This window comes from Oncorhynchus gorbuscha, linkage group LG10 (genome assembly GCF_021184085.1).
Source record: "Oncorhynchus gorbuscha isolate QuinsamMale2020 ecotype Even-year linkage group LG10, OgorEven_v1.0, whole genome shotgun sequence".
NCBI lineage: Eukaryota > Metazoa > Chordata > Actinopteri > Salmoniformes > Salmonidae > Oncorhynchus > Oncorhynchus gorbuscha.
The window spans coordinates 40,341,033-40,360,264 of record NC_060182.1 but is presented as its reverse complement, the minus strand read 5'-3'; the positions used below and the strand labels follow the sequence as shown (position 1 = coordinate 40,360,264).

The following is a 19,232-nucleotide window of genomic DNA, read 5'->3' as shown; positions in this document are numbered from 1 at the left end:
GATTGGCCAGCTCATCTTACTCGGGAGGATGACATCATCCTCCATGAGGAAATAGCAACAGTTTAAGTCTGGGGTGGGGTTTTCACACGTTTTTTCTCTGCAATTATATGCTTTGGGCACAAATACACGACGAGTCAACAACACTATTTGTTTATGAGTTAACAAAATATGAACTTTTAAAAGTGAGATTTCACACTGGACAATTTCATTAAGACAGGAAAGCATGATGATGGGTGGGTGGATGGGTGGATGGGGGTAAAGATTTTCAGAGAGTCTTCCCCACCTGGTCCAGTTGTTTCTGGATCTTGCCCTGCTCCTCTGTGACCAATTTGAGTTTCTCTGCGTCAGCCTCGGCGAAATCACGGCCTGCCTTTTTGGCAGTGCGCTGCTTGGCACACAGAGCCTTGCGGGACTTGCGGTGAGCTCCGATCTGCTCCTCCAGGAACTTGAGCTGCATCTGCAGCAGCTGCTGGGTGTGCAGGAGCCACTCTTCATACTGATGCTGCTCTGCATCATCTGGTAGGTAGAACAGGGGGGTGATTCGTTGACCAATTCAAATCAGGTGTGCTTATATTGGAATACATCAAATATGTACAATGGCTGGGGGTAACTCAAATGGAGGTTTGGGAAAACAACTGGAATACATCAACTAACAAATATATGTAAGTATTATAACGCTGGAACAATTTGTAGAACTTACTGATGATCCCTTGTACAAACTGGGGAGGGTTGGGTCTCGATTGTGTTGTGTCACTGCATTCCCCTTCCTAAAAATAAAAGAAGTTGTCAAAATACATAAATCAGATAAACAGACAGGAGTGATTGTGTTTTGAGGATCCCACAGCAAATGATCGGCTTTACAGGATGAATATTATGAACACATTATATTGTCCTGGTTATGTTTGGACAAGTGAGACACCGTACCTTAGATGGGCCAGATGCGAGTTGACCCTGTGGATCTCCTGTTCCCGGTGCCGACGCTAGTCTCTGGGCCAACAGAGAGACCTGTTGTCTGTTGATTCCAGAGGGTACCCCCATTGGGTCCTGTGCCAACACTCTCTTGATGCCCTTCAGTGCCACCATCTTTGCCTTGGCGATGGGATCCATGACGTCGTCAGTCACAAACTTGTCTAGATCTGTGACGGAGCAAGCAGAAACACCGGGGAAAATGTATTAAAGGAAAACGTGATGATTCAAACAAGATCAAACAATCATGAGAACTCATTTATTTACCTTTATCAGGGAAGAAGTTATCAGCCAGAGTTGACTGTTTAATCTGTTGTTGTTGCTGCTGCTGTGGGTTGAGTCCTGGGTGAATTCCCCCAGGATGCCCCATCCTCATCATGCCTTGTTGCTGAGCCATGGCAGCCATGTGCTGTGGCGTCATCCCAGGTTGTCCCATGATCCTTTGCTGCTGCAGGAGGTGTGGAGGGCGTGGCACCATACCTGGCTGTCCCATCATACTCTGGGGTTGGGGGCGGTGGTGCTGGGTCAGCATGATATGTCCAGGACCGCCCTGGTGGTTGGGATGGCCGCCCATGTGAGCCCTCATTGCCCCCTGGTGGAGGGAGCTGAGCTGCTGCTGTTGCTGCTGTTTCTGGAGCTCCTTCTTCTCGTGCTCCAGCAGGTCCTGGATCAGCAAGGGAAGCTCGCTGGCTTCCAGAGAGCTCTCGACTTTGTCTAGATCCACGGCTGGGGAGTGCTGTCCCCCTCCATCGGGCAGCCCTAAAGGGTCCTCCCCCAGAGAGGATAAGGAGTCAGCCTGACCAGGAAGAGGGTATGGGAGCCCCCCTAACCGCACAGAGCTCAGAGAGGCACCCTGGTTCTCTGACTGAGTGGAGGATTTGTTTGTTTGAAGGAGCATGGAGACTGCTTCTCCCATCTCATCCTTCACCACCGCTTGGCCTGGCTCCAGCTTGATCCTGGAGGTGTCGGCAGACTCCGAGGAGGGATGGGGTGTTGTGGACAACGTGGAGCACCCTGTATTTGAGATGGGGTTTTCCTCCACTTTTGGTTTCTGTTCCACTTTGATGTCCTGAGCTCCAGAGGTACCTGGTGTTTCACCCTCTGCTTCCACCAACCGCAGCTGGTCCGAGAACACATCCTTGGGGTCCCCTTGGTCCAGCTCAGGGTCTGTATAAGCCAGCAGGTCAAACTCGTCACTGTTGAGTAAGTCGTCTAGGTGCGGATCTGTGGTTTCCAGGTTGTCAAGGTTACCCAGGTCGTCGTCACCCTTATCAGGGTCTAGATCTAGAGCCAGGTCATCCTCATCTTCCATTCCTCCATCCCCGGGGGCATTCCCTAGCCTTTTGGGGGCAAACGGATCCTCCAGGTCGGGCTCGGGGAGATCAACATTAGGGTCCCCTGAAGCTCCAGCCTGGGACTCTGTGGAGTCCTGGGAAGGCTGGTGCTGCCCAGAGTGAGAACTGGGAGCGTTAGCGGTCTGGGAAGTGCCTGTGTGGGGCTGGAGATGGGGTTGCTGCTGTGAGGGGCCAGTGCTCTGCTGTGGCAGTAATAGACTCATACCACCCTGCTGTAGCCCCAGCCGTGAATCTCTAACCCCCTCTGTCTGAGAGTCCATACCCTGAGGCATTGGATGATGAATAAACTGTCCGGGGGCCATTTCCTGCTGCTGGGGGATATATAGACGTGGCCGTTGCTGGGGCCCACGTTGGAGAAACTGGGTCCCTAGGGGCAGCCTCTGAGAGTTGTGCCTCAGCTCAATGAACTGTGGTGGGGGTCCTCCGGGGTCCATGCCGGGCTGCATGTTGAGGGGGGAGTTGAGGTTGTGCCTGGGGCCCACACCCTCTATGCCAGGCTGGGGGAACCGACGGGGACCCGGGCTCTGCTGCCACTGGCCAGGGAAAGGAGGTCGACCATACATGCCCTGGGGGTTGGGGGGCCCTGGTTGTCTACAAAAGACAAATACAGACAAAATGTCAAAACGTACCGGAAGCTAGTGAGAAAGCGATGTGCACAAAAAGGTTATCTTGGCTGAAATCATTCCTGATGGTATTTATTTCAATGTACAGCAGCTGTGAGTGCATTTAAGAAAGAGAAAACACAGACGGAAGAGAAAGGAGAGATTTGAGTGTATACCTGAGCTGGTTGGGGTCCATCATGGCAGGGGTTCCTGGGAGTGGCAGGCGGCCACCATCCATCTTCCCCGCCAATGTTGCCTGGGCTCCAGCAGCAGCACGGTCCTATTGGGACAAACAACAAGGGCCTACTATTCAAATCAATTACAACTTTATCAATCCCCTCAAGGGCAATTCAAATAAAATACTAAGAAACCGCTGAGAATCACCAGCCAAACGGAGACATTACCACGGTCATATTCAGTAGGGCAAAACGTAGAAAACATTTTTGAAATGGAAAACAAAAATGTGTTCTTATTGTACAGGTTTAAGTAGTACCTCCCCAGGTCCACTCAGATTCAAAACATTTTGAGCCTGACCCAAGTTGATGCGAGTTGATGTCGGACATGTTGTTCGACATATTATAGCGTACCTGTGGGTAGGGTGGTGGAGCACGGCGGGCTTTGTCTTGCTGATAGGCTGCCATGTCACCTCCAGGCCAACAGGGGGCAGCACTGCTGGCTGCTGCAGCCTCTTTCTCTTGCCGGATTGAGTTTCGCTGCATCTGCTGTCGGATCAACAACTCCCTCAGTTTCTGTCGCTATCAGAGGAAGAAGAAGAAGAAACACCAGTCAGGGGTTATATCAGGCCTAAGAATGACAATAAGGGACAATAATTTATCTTGTGATGTTGAAGGACTCTTAAAAGATTAGCCCCATAGTCATAGTGGAATAAATGAGATCCTAGTTAAAGCAAATAGAACATATACCTGTCTCTGCTTCTCCAGCTCAGAGGGGCTGAGGTCCAGTAGTGAAGGATCCTGAACCATTGACATGTCAGGCATCTCCTGGGCGCCTGACATAGTCCCCTGGGTTTGAGGTGCATCCGGGGGTTGGGGGGCTGTGGGGTCCTGCTGGGGGGGCATCCTGGAGTGGAAGTTGGAACCCATGACCTGAGCCTGGGGCTGTTGCTGCTGTTGTTGTTGCTGCTGTTGTTGTTGCTGCTGCTGCTGCTGAAGCAGCTGCTGTTGTTGCTGCTGCTGCTGCTGAAGCTGCTGCTGTTGTTGTTGCTGCTGCTGCTGAAGCTGCTGCTGTTGTTGTTGTTGTTGTTGCTGCTGCTGCTGTTGGAGGAGTTGTTGCTGTTGCTGCTGGGCCATCTGATAGGCCATGTTGGGGCCCCGGCTGAACCCAGGCGGCCCAGAGGGCTTCCCAGAGAGAGGGTCCCCGACAGGGGTGGAGGACGGGGGGAGTGAAGGAGACTGGTTGGGGTGAGGTGAGCCTCTGTAGCTTGGGGTGCCCTCTGGAACAGCGGAGGTGGGCCGGGGGGGCTTGTGCAAAGCAGAAAAGGGGTCCCTGGACTGGGGGCGCGAGGGCGGCTGGGAGTAGGGGTCAGGCGACTGGAAGCGCGAGTTGGATGCCGGGGACTGGACAGAGAATGCATCATTGGAGAGGGCTCCAGGAGTGAGGGGAGACTGAGAGCTGCCTTGGGACTGGGGGCTGGAGGGGACCCTGGGGCAGGACTCCTGTTGGGCCTGGGGATGCCTCTGGGGGAGGGGGGAGCAGCTATCCCCAGACTGGGGTCTGGGGGTGAGAGGAGGCTGGGCATAGGGGTCCTGAAACGGGGTAGAGGGGGACTGGCGGTATCCCTCAGAGTGGTGGTTGGGTGAGGCTCCAGGGTGGAGTACCACCCCGCTGTCCCCTTGGTGCATCCGGGGCGTCATGGGAGCCTTGAACAAGCCATCCCCAGAGTCCAGCATCCCTGCAGGGGAGCCCGTGTTACTCAGGTCCTGGCGGCCCGTGGAGGAGGAGCGGGGAGAGGGTCCCCCACTCATATCAGCCCTGTACTGTCCCATCCCGGCAGGTGAGGACACATGGGAGGGGGAGGAACCGTATTCTGGACGCCCCATCCCTTGCTGCTGGCCTCGAAACGGGTCTCCATAGTGGGTGGTGTGGGGCGGGGAGAAGAGAGGGGAGTCCCCAGGCCCTCCACCCCTGGACCGAGGGCTTTCTGGGGGGCCTAGGTGCTCCTGAGAGCCCTGCTGTGACTGGGGCAGGTGACACTGGATCTGTTGTTGTGGCCTGAAAAATGGGTCCACCTGCTGGGCCCGCCGGGGGGTCCCTGGGTGCATGTCGAAGGGGCCGAGGCTGGCCGGCCGTCCCTGAAGAGGGCCCTGCGGGACAGGATGGAGGTAACCTGAGGAAGAGGCCTGGCCCTGCATGGGGCTGGAGGCGGCCTGGTGGGAGGAGTATGGGGTGGAGGGGTGGGAGTGGTGAGAGGGGTGGGGGGACTGGGGAGGCTGCTTGGCAAAGGGATCTGTCCTCATATCTGCCGATGCCGAGCTTGGGGTCTTGAGAGGACCGTCGGGGAAGAAAACCGAAGAGGAACCCGAGTCGGGGTGGAAGGGGAAGGGGCTCTCTGCCGAGCTGGGCTGGGAGGGGTTGGAGACAGAACCTGAGGGTGGCGGGATCTGGAGGTGCAGGCTTGGACGTTCCCCTTTGACCCGAACACTACCATCATCCTCTGTCTTGATGGGCCGACACACCTGGCTCTCTGCCTGCTGTATAAGAGAAGAGACAGTTAAGAAAGGCAAGGAGACTGTATGTAGACATCCTTACAGTGACAAACGTATGCTTTGAGCTGGTTTCCTGGACCCAGATTAAGTCTTGAAGTGCATTAAAAGCATTGTCATTGGAAATTCCAAACAGATTTTTTTAGTTCAGGCGTGGGTTTGATCTGGATCAAGGAAGCTGGCCCTATGAATCAATTATCTGGCCTAAACTCCCACCTTCTGTGCCTTGTTGATCCGCTGAGCTGCTCTGTTGTCTTTGGCCTTTTGCAGAAAAGGAACCTTGTCTGCAGCTGAAACCTTCCTCCAGATCTTCATGATCTGTTTACAGCGACTGGACCAGTCTGTCAGAGAGAAGAGAGAGGATCACAACTTACATTATATACAGGATCAATCAAAAGTTTGGACACACCTACTCATTCAAGGGCGTTTATTTTTTTAAAGAATTTTCTATGTTGTAGAATAAAACTATGAAATAACACATATGGAATCATGTAGTAACCAAAAATGTTTAACAAATCAAATATTTTTTTTTATTTGAGATTCTTCAAAGTAGCCACCCTTTGCCTTGATGACAGCTTTGCACACTCTTGGCATTCTTGGCATTGTTTGGCCCCGTCCGGGGATGTCCTCAGATGGGGCCACAGTGTCTCCTGACCCCTCCTGTCTCAGCCTCCAGTATTTATGCTGCAGTAGTTTATGTGTCGGGGGGCTAGGGTCAGTTTGTTATATCTGGAGTACTTCTCCTGTCCTATTCGGTGTCCTGTGTGAATCTAAGTGTGCATTCTCTAATTCTCTCATTCTTTCTCTCTCTCGGAGGACCTGAGCCCTAGGACCATGCCCCAGGACTACCTGACATGATGACTCCTTGCTGTCCCCAGTCCACCTGGCCATGCTGCTGCTCCAGTTTCAACTGTTCTGCCTTATTATTATTATTCGACCATACTGGTCATTTATGAACATTTAAACATCTTGGCCATGTTCTGTTATAATGTCCACCCGGCACAGCCAGAAGAGGACTGGCCACCCCATATATGCTCTCTCTCATTCTCTCTTTCTTTCTCTCTCTCGGAGGACCTGAGACCTAGGACCATGCCCCAGGACTACCTGACATGATGACTCCTTGCGGTCCCCAGTCCACCTGACCGTGCTGCTGCTACAGTTTCAACTGTTCTCCCTTATTATTATTCGACCATGCTGGTCATTTATGAACATTTGAACATCTTGGCTATGTTCTGTTATAACCGCCACCCGGCACAGCCAGAAGAGGACTGGCCACCCCACATAGCCTGGTTCCTCTCTAGGTTTCTTCCTAGGTTTTGGGAGTTTTTCCTAGCCACCGTGCTTCTACACCTGCATTGCTTGCTGTTTGGGGTTTTAGGCTGGGTTTCTGTACAGCACTTTGAGATATCAGCTGATGTACAAAGGGCTATATAAATCTTATTTGATTTGATTCGATTCTCTCAACCGGCTTCATGAGGTAATCACCTGGAATGCATTTCAATTAACTGGTCTGCCTTGTTAAAAGTTCATCTGTGGAATTTCTTTCCTTCTTGATGCGTTTGAGCCAAATCAGTTGTGTTGACATGGTAGGGATGGTATACAGACGATAGCCCTATTTGCTAAAAGACCAAGTCCATATTATGGCAAGAACAGCTCAAACAAGCAAAGAGAAACAACAGACCATTAAGACATGAAGGTCAGTCAATACAGAAAATTTCAAGAACATTCTTCAAGTGCAGTCGCAAAAGCCATCAAGCACGGGAAAGGAAGGCCCAGAGTTACCTCTGCTGCAGAGGACAAGTTCATTAGAGTTACCAGCCTCAGAAATTGCAGGCCAAATAAATGTTTAACAGAGTTCAAGTAACAGACACATCTCAACATCAACTGTTCAGAGGAGACTGTGTGAATCAGGCCTTTATGGTCAAATTGCTGAAAAGAAACCACTAATAAAGGACACCAATAATAAGAAGAGACTTGCTTGGGCCAAGAAACATGAGCAATTGTTCCAACCGCTGTGTCTTTATGAGACACAGAGGTGAACAGATGGTCTCCGTATAAAGCATGGACGAAGTGGTGTGATGGTGCTTTGCTGGTGATACGGTCTGTGATTTATTTAGAATTCAAGGCACACTTAACCAGCATGGCTACCACAGCATTCAGCAGCGATACGCTATCCTACTGGTTTGCGCTTAGTGGACTAGCATTTGTTTTTCAACAGCACAATGACCCAACACACCTCCAGGCTGTGTAAGGGCTATTTGACCAAGAAGGAGAGTGATGGATCAGATAACCTGGCCTCCACAATCACCTGACCACAACCCAATTGAGATGGTTTGAGATGAGTTGCACCGCACAGTGAAGGAAAAGCAGCCAACAAGTGCTCAGCGTATGTGAGAAGTCCTTCAAGACTATTGTAAAAGCATTCCTCATGAAGCTGGTTGAGAGAATGCCAAGAGTGTGCAAAGCTGTCATCAAGGCAACGGGTGGCTACTTTGAAGAATCTAAAATATATTTCGATTTTTTTTGTAACACTTTTTTGGTTACTACATGATTCCATCTGCCTTCTTTCATCGTTTTGATGTCGTCACTATTATTCTTCACTGTAGAAAATAGTAAAACATTAAGAAAAAACGTTGAATGAGTAGGTGTCCAAACTTTTGACTGGTACTGTATATTCCGGTAAACTGCTGTCAAAACATTTGATATTTGGTTAATTTTCAGAGATCATTTTTTATTTGATTTCATTAGAACTTTGGAAGCACCATCTCATCCAGAGCAAACCTAAAAATTAGAAAAGGCCACTTATTCATTTTAACTAAGATCTCCCTCCATCCACTCACCTGGGTAGTCCCGTCTGAGAGTGGGGAAGTTTGTGTTTGCGTAGAGTACAGGGGAGATGGTGGACATTTCTCTTAGCTCCTCGTCCTTCTCCCAGCGCTGGAGGCTGCGCTGGTTATAGGACAGCCCGTCTCCATCTGCCTCACCGGGGGTAGGGGGAGTGGAGGGTGTAGCAGGGGTGGAGGGGGTTGCCCATGGGCTCTCCTCTCCCCCGTCTGGACTGAACAGACCTGCCCGGTCCCGCATGTCGAAGAACGGAGACTGAGAGAGTCCAGGGAAGGACTCCATCACACCAGCTGATGGCAGTGACCCTGAAAGGGATCAGCTTGTATGAGTGACATGTCCTGCTTTACCATGAGCCTAACAGTTCCTTAAGGACATCAAACTATTGCTCCATATATCATCACGCGGTTCACATTTTCTACTCCTTTCTCTTAGTGAGATGTCTTAAGGTCACACTCATTTCCACATTTATACTTCCTATGAAAAGTGAGCTTTCTAGGCCTGTACCAGTGAGGAGGCTCCTCTGTGGCAGACCACTGCGGTTCATCTCCCCCTTGACCCCCTCCAGGATGGGCATCATGCTGCTCTGTAGCGACCCTCCTAAAGAGGCCCCCTCTGACGTTCCCAGGACCTTCCTGAAGAACTGCTCAGAGTCCTGACTCTCCATGCCCTGAGGAAGACCTGGGAGAGAGACCGAGCGGGAGGCATGTTAGACTAGTGGGGAAAAGCATCCGTCAAGGCCAAACTGGTAGCATATGGCAAAACTAAACACCTGCAACTCCAACGCACAGCTCTCACCCAAAGAAAATAAGCTCCTGCACAATAGGCTTTTCAAGTATCCCTTTTATTATTCAGCAACATTTCAGCATCACCGTGATCTCTTTACCTTCATTCTTCTCCGTGTCGGAGCCTTGAGGGTCCGTCGAACTCGGTTCTTTAACGGACGAAGACGACCCTGCTCCCTCGCCCTGAGCCTGGGATCCTTCACCCCCCTCCTGCTTCAGGTGCATCCCAGACCCCATCGCTCGCTCCCTGGCCTCCGTTGCGTCAGGTGCGGTGGGTCTGTCCCCAGGTGCATGGGGCAGTGGAGGTCGGAGGAGACCCACGGCGCCATGATGCCTCGGTCCTGGGGGAACCAGGAGAGCCTTCTTACTGAGGTCCATCAGTTGTTTACCAAAGAACGCCTCCTGCGCAGAGAGATAGATAACTCTGATGTTAGGGAGTTGGTCTCTAGACACTTACGGGCTAGTTTCCCCAGACACAGATTTAAGTCTAGCCTTGGACTGAGAAGTAACTTCAAATGGAGAATCTCAATTGAGCATGCTTTGTATTCCACTGCGCTTAATTTGTGTCCTGGAAACGGGTTCCTCTAGGTTGCTAACTGAAGTCTTTAGAATAGCCCATGGTGAGAGGTGGTGAGAGAGAATGTACCTGCAGGTAAGCTGGGAACATGTCCTCCAGTTTGCTCTTCTTCCTGCCTCGTCGTTTCTTGGCCTGCTCCCCCTCTCCCTCAGCTGGCTTAGTCTCCGGGGCGCCATCTATAGGTGTGTCTGGGTGGGGCCCTGTCAACAAACAGCACGTGTCATTTCAGATGTTCAGAATCCACATTTTGAAAGCAGGAGTTGGAATTATTTTAAAACATTTTGTTTTGGGTTGCAAATAAAAACATTCATCGACACAATGTACATTTGAAACCCGGAACATGAGACATGAAAGCACATGAACACTAACTTATTCCTGCAGCGGTCGTGTAAGGTTTATTTTTCTATTTTTTACAAAACATCGAAGAATTTGACCTCTCTCCAACAGATGCGAGTATTTCAGTGATTGACCAGTACAATGGCGGCAGGTGGCTGTTGTAACTTGCCTTCCTCTAGGGCTAGTTTCTCTCCCGTCCGTCCATCTGTAGTAATTGTCCCGTCTCCAGCCAGATGAGACAGATGGGGGAACAGACCTTTCTTCATCCGCGTGTGACACTTCCTCTGGCGCACCATGAAGCCACCGATCCCTGCGGCAAATATAAACGTTTATTTGAATGTGACCGTCACAGAGCGGTGACAAATGATATGTCGTCACTACAGGGGTCTGTTGGATCAACCTGGGTTCTAATAGTATCCGTTTTCTTTCAAATACTTTCCGTGTTTGATTGAGACTGTCTGGTGTGCCAGACCTGCACTTTTAGGACTATTCTTTTAGTCCCATTGTACCAGGCAAGCGAGGCTAAAGCGTAGCAAAAGAAACAAATAGTATTTTAACCAATATGTCTAGTTAGAGTACCCTCTGACCTGGTCTGTAGGGTTTCCTCTTCCTCTTCTTCCCCTCGTCAGTCTCCTCTACTCCTCCTTTGAGGAGGCCCTCCTCCATCCCCTCACCACCTCCTTCTGCTCCCAGCTCTCTGTCTGGGCTCCCTGGAGGCTCCTGTTTTACACCAGGGGCTCCTGTCTCACATTCCATGGGCTCCCCACAGCCTGGAACAACAAGAGAGCGATAAATTCATGGTCAATGCAGAGGAAGTGACAGACCAAAGTGAGTGCACAAATACATGCATGACGTAAGGAATCACCTCTTGAAGAACAATACATGTCAAATCAATAAATCAAGAAGGTCCAAGATCACCTTTCAAAGCATATCAAAAATTTAAACTTTTTCTTTTTTTTTTAAATCAATTTAAAACTTTTGGTAGAAGGTGTTTAAAACACACATCTAGGATCAGTTTGCAACCCCAAATCTGAACCTGAAACCCATTAGGGGATAAAGGCAAATCTGACCTTCGATCAGTGTCAAGGCACGGAGCAATTTCATCCTCCTCCTATCGAAACCCCGGTCACTTAGAGAAACAGAACAGCAGAAAGTCCACCCACCTTTTCCCTCGTCCCCGTCTCCCTCGCCGTCTCGTAGCTCAATGCCGTCATGCCCTCCGTCGCCACACAGCATATCCAGGCGGGAACGCCGCTGACGTCTCTTGTGTAGGGGAGACATAGAAATGCTACGCAGCAGGGACATGCCCGTCTCGGTCAGCCACACTCCCTCCAACCGGTAGAACTGACGTTCTGGGTGGGACAGGGAGGAGCGAGGGTTGATGACTGATAAAACTACACAAACATTTGACGAGCGAGGGCTATTTCTACTAAACAAACAACAATTACTTGGATACATAAAAAATGTGCCGATTGTTAAAACTACAAGAGGTCGGTGTAAGGTGAAAAATAAAAAGTCATGTGTCCTCACATATAAACAGTTCAAAAGAGAAAAAAAACCAACCTGGTTCTTTTATCTTCATGGCTGACATGTAGGTCGTGTCCACTGTTACTGCAGACAATCCGAGGGGGAAGTGTGAGAATTACAGAACACATTTCATGTCGTCACCGTGTTCACTTTCTTCTAATCAAATGCACTGGTTTGAAGTTGATAGGCTTACCTATGGGTTTGGGGACGTAGGGAGTGCAGGAGGTGCAGGCAAAGCCCTCATCAGAAGCTTGCTCCACCTCGTCCTCAGTGTACAGACTCTCACAAACTGCGTGCACCCATCTACATGGAGAGAAACACATGATAAAAGAGATACCGCTCTTTCTGGACAAAGCATTAACATGGTACAACCAAAACAGTAGAACGGGGGTCCCTAAAGGATATGTCTTGGGTCCTCTTCTCTTCAGCCTAATATACATACAGTGGGTGCAAAAAAGTATTTAGTCAGCCACCAATTAAGCAAGTTCTCCCACTTAAAAAGATGAGAGGCCTGTCATTTTCATCATAGGTACACTTCAACTATGACAGACAAAATGAGAAGAAAAATCTTGAAAATTACATTTATTTGCAAATTATTATTATCTAAATAAATCAGCCATGACCTCAGAAACAGAATTGTAGACCTCCACAAGTCTGGATCATCCTTGGGAACCAAATGCCTGAAGGTACCACGTTCATCTGTACAAACAATAGTACACAAGTATAAACACCATGGGACCATGCAGCCGTCATACCGCTCAGGAAGGAGACGCGTTCTGTCTCCTAGAGATGAACGTACTTTGGTGTGAAAAGTGCAAATCAATCCCAGAACAACAGCAAAGGACCTTGTGAAGATGCTGGAGGAAACAGGTACAAAAGTATCTATATCCACAGTAAAACGAGTCCTATATAGACATAACCTGAAAGGCCGCTCAGCAAGGAAGAAGCCACTGCTCCAAAACCGCCATTAAAAATCCAGACTACGGTTTGCAACTGCACATGGTGACAAAGATCGTACTTTTTGTCCTCTGGTCTGATGATACAAATATAGAACTGTTTGGCCATAATGACCATCGTTATATTTGGAGGAAGAAGGGGGAGGCTTGCAAGCCGAAGAACACCATCCCAACCGTGAAGCACGGGGGTGGCAGCATCATGATGTGGGAGGGACTGGAGCACGTCACAAAATAGATGGCATCATGAGGGGGGAAAATTATGTGGACATATTGAAGCAACATCTCAAGACATCAGTCAGGAAGTTACAGCTTGGTCGCAAATGAGTCTTCCAAATGGACAATGACCCCAAGAATACTTCCAAAGTTGTGCAAAATTGCTTAAGGACAACAAAGTCACGGTATTGGAGTGGCCATCACAAAGCCCTGACCTCATCCCATAGAAAATGTGTGGGCAGAACTGAAAAAGTGTGTGCGAGCAAGGAGGCCTTACAAACCTGACTCAGTTACACCAGCTTTGTCTGGCGGAATGGGCCAAAATTCACCCAGCTTATTGTGGGAAGCGTTTGGAAGGCCACCCGAAATGTTTAACCAAAGTTAAACAATTTAAAGGCAATGCTTCCAAATACTAATTGAGTGTATGTAAACTTCTGACCCACTGGGAATGTGATGAAAGAAATACAAGCTGAAATAAATCTATTATTCTCTCTACTATTATTCTGACATTTCACATTCTCAAAATAAAGTGGTGAACCTAACTGACCTAAGACAGGGAATTTTCACTAGGATGAAATGTCAGGAATTGTGAAAAACCGAATTTAAATGTATTTGGCTAAGGTGTATGTAAACTTCCGACTTCAATTGTACATACATACAGTTGAAGTCTGAGGTTTACATACACCTTATAAGTGAAATAATATGTCTAAACAATTGTTGAAAAAATTACTTAGGACATCTACTTTGTGCATGAAACAACAGACTTGCCAAAACTATAGTTTGTTAACAAGAAATTTGTGGAGTGGTTGAAAAACGAGTTTTAATGACTCCTACCTAAGTGCATGTAAACTTCCGACTTCAACTGTACATACATGCATACACGCAGTATCAGTCAAAAGACTAATTCAAGGGTTTTTATTTTAGCTATTGTTCTACATTGTAGAATAATGGTGAACACATCAAAACTATGAAATAACACACATGGACTCATGTAGTAACCAAAAAAAAAGTGTCAAACAAATTTATTTGAGATTCTTCAAAGTAGCCACCTTTCGCCTTGATGACAGCTTTGCACTCTCTTGGCATTCTCTCAACCAGCTTCATGAAGTAGTCACCTGGAATGCATTTCAATTAACAGGTGTGCCTTGTTAAAAGTTAATTTGTGGAATTTCTTTCCTTCTTCATGCGTTTCAGCAAACGAATTGTGTTGTGACAAGGTAGGGGTGGTATACAGAAGATAGCCCTATTTGGTAAAAGAACAGGTCAATAGTATAGCAAGAACTGCTCAAATAAACAAAAGAAAATTGCCAGTCCATCATCACTTTAAGACATGAAGGTCAATCAATCGGGAAAATTTCAAGAACTTTCTTCAAGTGCAGTTGCAAAAGCCATCAAACACTAATGATGAAACTAGATTTCATGAGGACCGCCACAGGAAAGGAAGACCAATAGTTACCTCTGCTGCAGAGGATAAGTTCATTAGAGCTACCAGCCTCAGAAATTGCACCCCAAATAAATGTTTCACAGAGTTCAAGTAACAAACACATCTCAATATCAACTGTTCTGAGGAGACTGTGTGAATCAGGCCTTCATGGTCAAATTGCTGCAAAGAAACCAATACTAAAGGACACCAATAATAAGAAGAGACTTCCTTGGGCCAAGAAACACAAGCAATGGACATTAGACTGTTGGAAATCTGTCCTTTGGTCTGATGAGTCCAAATTTGAGATTTTTAGTTCCAACCGCCGTCTTTGTGGGGCGTAGATGATCTCCGCGTCTGTGGTTCCCACAGTGAAGCATGGAGGATGATTTTATTAGAATTCAAGGCAACCTTAACCAGCATGGCTACCACAGCATTCTGCAGCGATATGTCATCCCATCTGGTTTGCGCTTAGAGGGACTATCATTTGTTTTTCAACAGGATAATGATCCAACACACCTACAGGCTGTGTAAGGGCTATTTGACCAAGAAGGAGAGTGATGGACTGCTGCATCAGATCACCCGACCTCAACCCAATTGAGATGGTTTGGAATAAGTTGGACCGTAGAGTGAAGCAAAAGCAGCCAACAAGTGCTCAGCATGTGGGAACTCCTTCAAGACTGTTGGAAAAGCATTCCAGGTGAAGCTGGTTGAGAGAATGCCAAGAGTGTGCAAAGCTGTTGTCAAGGCAAAGGGGTGGCTACTTTGAAGAATCTCAAATAAAAATATATATTTTGATTTGTTTAACAATTTTATGGTTACTAAATGATTCCATGTGTTATTTCATAGTTTTGATGTCCTCACTATTATTCCACAATGTAGAAAATAGTAAAAATAAAGAAAAACCCTGGAGTGAGTAGGTGCCCAAACTTCTGACTGGTAGTGTATATTTATATATATATCTTCATCTCAACAACCTTCCAGATATCTCTATGTATGTTTGTGTAGTTGTAATGAGTGGTACCCACCTGTCACAGTGTTGGCACTGCAGCAGCAGCTCCTCCTCCATGAAGTTCTCCCTGCAGACAGGGCAGGTGACCAAGCTGGCACAGGGGCCACAGTGGGTGTAGTTGTTCTGCCACTCACAGTGGAACCCCGGGCTGCTGGCACCACACTGCATACAGCTCACACACCTACACAAGGAACAGACAACAGGGACAATGTGCAATCAGGTTCAAGTACAGTATCTGACAGGTGAATGTTCAAAATGGTGGTGTATTTCTTGTTGCTGGTACTGTTCGTGAAAATGTATAAGTTCAGATGTAACAGAGAAACAGAAAGTAAAAAGATAGACATCTGAGCTTTTAAAGTTAGGCTTCAGGACTTTTTTGTTGTCGTGTGCATACTATGCAGATTCTGGTACACGTGAATTTACATTTTAACCTTATTCAGACCCAAAAGCATGACTGAACAGGCCATCCCGGTGAAAGAGTTGCTGTCGTTGCTTCTTTATGGGTATATTTGAAGAGAGAGAAAGAGCTGGGATTCATGTTTACCATTTGCATTTCCATCCCCCCTTGGGTACTGTGTGTAGGGGCGGGTCCAGGCAGTAGGTGTGGTAGCTGACGTCACAGTCGTCACACAGCAGCAGGCGGGCCGGGTCCGAGGCCTTGCCGCACACCTCACACACGATACATTCCAGACAACGCCAGCCCTTACGCAGCATCATCTTAGTCATCTGCAGGAGGAAGGAGAAGGGGGGGATACAGTGTACAAATATTTTTTTTAATCCAAATAAACAGTTAACGTTGGATTTCTGAAAATGGCATCCAGATGAAGCCAGAGGCTTGTCTGTTGTAACTCTTGAACCTTTGTTTTATTTCTTTACAGTGGCCTATTGCAAAGCATCTGCGAAAGGCTCGCTACGTAATATTATTAGGAAGACTAGCTGTTTGAAGATGTTATAAAGAATGAAGAAGTTGCTGCTTACTTTGCTGTTCACACAGTACGGATGGTAACACTGTGCACACTGAGCACATGCCAGCAGCTGCCCCTCCACACCCTTCCCAAAACTGCCACACACCACACACATGTCCTGATAGAGAGAGAAAGAGGGAGGGAGGGGTGGTGACAGAGAGAAGGGAAAAACACAGGCAGCTTGGGTTACAGTGAAGATGCTTAAAAATGTCTATGATTGTCTGACATGGTACATGTCAAAGGGGAACTGGAAAAATATCAAAATGAAAAGCATGAGACCAGAATTACCTGAAGCAGGACGAATTTATCGGTGTTGGAGAAGAGCACCACCGTGTTCTGCATAGCCTCATCTTCCTCCCCCTCCTCCTCCTCCTTACTCAGTCCAGTGTCTGCTGCTGTCATGCTCAGCTAGGATCAGCAATAACACATAGAGCCAATCACATTCTGATATCAAGTTACAATCAAGTGATCTGTATCGAATGAACTTTAGACAAGAGATCAAGTTCCAAACATTCTAGAGTTCCGTGACAAACTGCCGCTGTGGTTTATGTCTATGGTAAGGTTCAATGTCGACATTTGATGACATAACGAAGTGAGTGAGTGAGCTAGTGAATAAATGACATTTGAATGTTTTGGTGTTGTCGATCGGTTTTACTCACCAGGAAGGCGTCGATGCAGGAGGCCATGGCTTTGAGGCGGTTCCTTCCGCCACGGCCCCTGCCACCGCCACCACCGCGAGGGCGCCGCTTCCCCGGGAAACTGCTGCTGCCCCGCCCCTGAAAAGACCAACACCAACCGTGTCAGTATCTCATCAACTGATGAATAAGACCACTGCATACTGCATACTGGCCAACATATAACACAGAACATTTGACAGTTTTGTAACCTCAACGTCATTGTGAAATGGGCCTATCGCAACAACAAAAGCCCTATGACAGAGTTAGACTTTTGAATGAGTGTTGATTGTCTATGGACACCAACTTGTTACTGGACCGCACCTGTTTGACCCGGGATCGCCCCGGAGAGCCTCTCCTCTTCTTCTCCCCGTCTGGTTTGAGGGGGTCAAAGGGCAGCGAGTCGTCCGTCTCAGTGAGCAGGGAGTCGGAACGCGAGCGGCCAGTGGGCATCAGGCTAAGCTCCATGGATAGCTGTCAAAACAAAATAGTGCTTTATTCAGAGTGCATTTAAAATCGCAACACTCTAAACAGTAAAACAATCAAATGAAAGTAAAAGCAAAAGAGAAGCAGTAAAGGGGATGAAAATAGAAACATAAAACTCCATGAATGTCTAAAACAAGAAAATGACTGATTAAAAGGGCACTCTGCAGTTGCTACATCAATTCTTTTGACTGGAAGGTCAGTCCTTGTATCCATAGCCCTGTCCATGAATTTGAGAGGTTACATTTCTCCAACCTCTCAGCTTTTTACCGAAACAGTAGCAGGGTGACACTTTGTTATTGTTTCACCTGCAGATTTCCCTTTTTAAAAGGCCAAGCTAAAAAGGTGAGGCTTTAAATGTGATTTCTAAACGTCACTGTGTCTGCCCCCATTACCTGTGCGTCAGGCTCCGCCTCAGCCTCGTTCTCGGCCGGGGAGCCAAGGAAGCCAGAGCTGCTCTCGTCCCCGGGACTCTGGTGGCTCTGGTTGGACATCTCATCTAGGAGGAGTTGATCAGGCTTCGTCTCCTCCTGCTCCTCCGTGGGGTCCTGGGGCTCCTGCTTGATCTTGACCCTTCTGTGATGACTATGATGACCCTCTCCGTCTGCCTCCTTCCCCTGCTGCTCCTCCTCTTCTTCTACAAACTCCTCCTCCTCCTCAGAGTGAGTCCCCCTGTCCTCCATGTCCACAGTAGAAGGAGCAGCCTCCTGTGTGTCGGCCTGTGGAGCAGGAGGATTGGGAGACCCTGAGCGTTCCTCCTTTAGCCCGGCCTCATCTGTGTCCATGGAAACATGCTCCGCCTCTTGCATGGAAATGGGAGGGGTCGGTGACTCTGGCGAGTCCCGAATGGATGGCTTGGTGGTAGACATGCCCTCACCCCTTATCTTCTCCTCCTGTGTGGCCTGCTGCGCTGTTGAGGGCTTGACCTCCTCCCTCTCCTTCTCCTTTCTGTGATCAGGGCCGACCTGCACTACTGGTGCTGGTTCTGGTGACTGTGGCGGTTGCTGTTCTGGTGACTCCGGAGACTCAAGGATAGGGACATAGCTGACCTGGGGATGTGGCATCTGGTTGGAAGCATCTTCTGTTCTCTCTTCTGCAACAGCCACAGGTAAACTAGGAGCCTCCTGTTGTTCGGTTGTTTGACATTCTTCTATAACCTCAGCCTGGACCATGGGCTGTTCTGCAGGGACTTCCTCCGTTTCCAGCTGAGGCCCCGCCTCCACGGTGCTCTCATTCGTTTCTACCACTTTAGCCTCCGTCCCTGTTGAAAAGAAAGTCAGCTTCACCACTCCCATCATGCACTCTGTGTACTACCATTTATCACGCGTCACAAAAAAATTGGATGGCTTAGGTAAGAACGCGGGTAGAGTTTGTCATGCTGCTCTTTCAGAGACGGCGCCAACTGTTAACTCTTCCCTTTTTATCAAGTATAACGACAACAAAAAACAGGCAAGTCAACCTACCCAGCTCCATGGGCACCTCCTCGTCCGTCTTGGTCTCCACCTGCTCTATCGTCACCTCCTCAGACACGTCCGTCTGCCTTTCCACCGGAACTTCAGCTGCTGCGTCCGTCTGGATCGGCATCTCGGCAACGGTGTCCGTCCGTCCTTCTATCGTCACCTCTGACCCCGTCTCTGTGGGCTGCATCTCCATTGAGTCCGTCTGTCCGTCAGTCTGTGTGACAGGGGCTGGCGCAGACTCTCGGTCTCGGCAGAGCGAACAGGTGCACTTTTCCTCAGGTGGCTCCGACGTAGAGGAGCACTCACTGTGCACCCACCTAGGTCGATGACAGAGGAA

The 19,232-nt window shown here is 48.5% G+C and overlaps 1 protein-coding gene across 4 annotated transcripts in view; it reads right to left on the bottom strand.

Moving 5' to 3' along the window:
• Positions 1-19,232, bottom strand: part of kmt2d (lysine (K)-specific methyltransferase 2D) — a 42,335-nt gene that overhangs the window by 15,422 nt on the left and 7,681 nt on the right. For all 4 annotated transcript variants that reach the window (XM_046366088.1, XM_046366092.1, XM_046366091.1 and 1 more), the window contains exons 10-34: positions 18,899-19,212; positions 17,831-18,696; positions 17,277-17,426; positions 16,938-17,054; positions 16,567-16,686; positions 16,292-16,396; positions 15,858-16,039; positions 15,330-15,494; positions 11,906-12,015; positions 11,749-11,796; positions 11,349-11,537; positions 10,773-10,955; positions 10,355-10,495; positions 9,919-10,049; positions 9,374-9,674; positions 8,995-9,168; positions 8,487-8,795; positions 5,863-5,987; positions 3,847-5,634; positions 3,511-3,678; positions 3,100-3,203; positions 1,234-2,912; positions 925-1,136; positions 701-767; positions 284-516 (exon numbers count right to left, since the gene is read on the bottom strand). In XM_046366088.1, the coding sequence (XP_046222044.1) occupies positions 284-516; positions 701-767; positions 925-1,136; positions 1,234-2,912; positions 3,100-3,203; positions 3,511-3,678; positions 3,847-5,634; positions 5,863-5,987; positions 8,487-8,795; positions 8,995-9,168; positions 9,374-9,674; positions 9,919-10,049; positions 10,355-10,495; positions 10,773-10,955; positions 11,349-11,537; positions 11,749-11,796; positions 11,906-12,015; positions 15,330-15,494; positions 15,858-16,039; positions 16,292-16,396; positions 16,567-16,686; positions 16,938-17,054; positions 17,277-17,426; positions 17,831-18,696; positions 18,899-19,212 (7,981 nt within the window). The remainder of the gene's footprint in view (positions 1-283; positions 517-700; positions 768-924; positions 1,137-1,233; positions 2,913-3,099; positions 3,204-3,510; positions 3,679-3,846; positions 5,635-5,862; positions 5,988-8,486; positions 8,796-8,994; positions 9,169-9,373; positions 9,675-9,918; positions 10,050-10,354; positions 10,496-10,772; positions 10,956-11,348; positions 11,538-11,748; positions 11,797-11,905; positions 12,016-15,329; positions 15,495-15,857; positions 16,040-16,291; positions 16,397-16,566; positions 16,687-16,937; positions 17,055-17,276; positions 17,427-17,830; positions 18,697-18,898; positions 19,213-19,232) is intronic.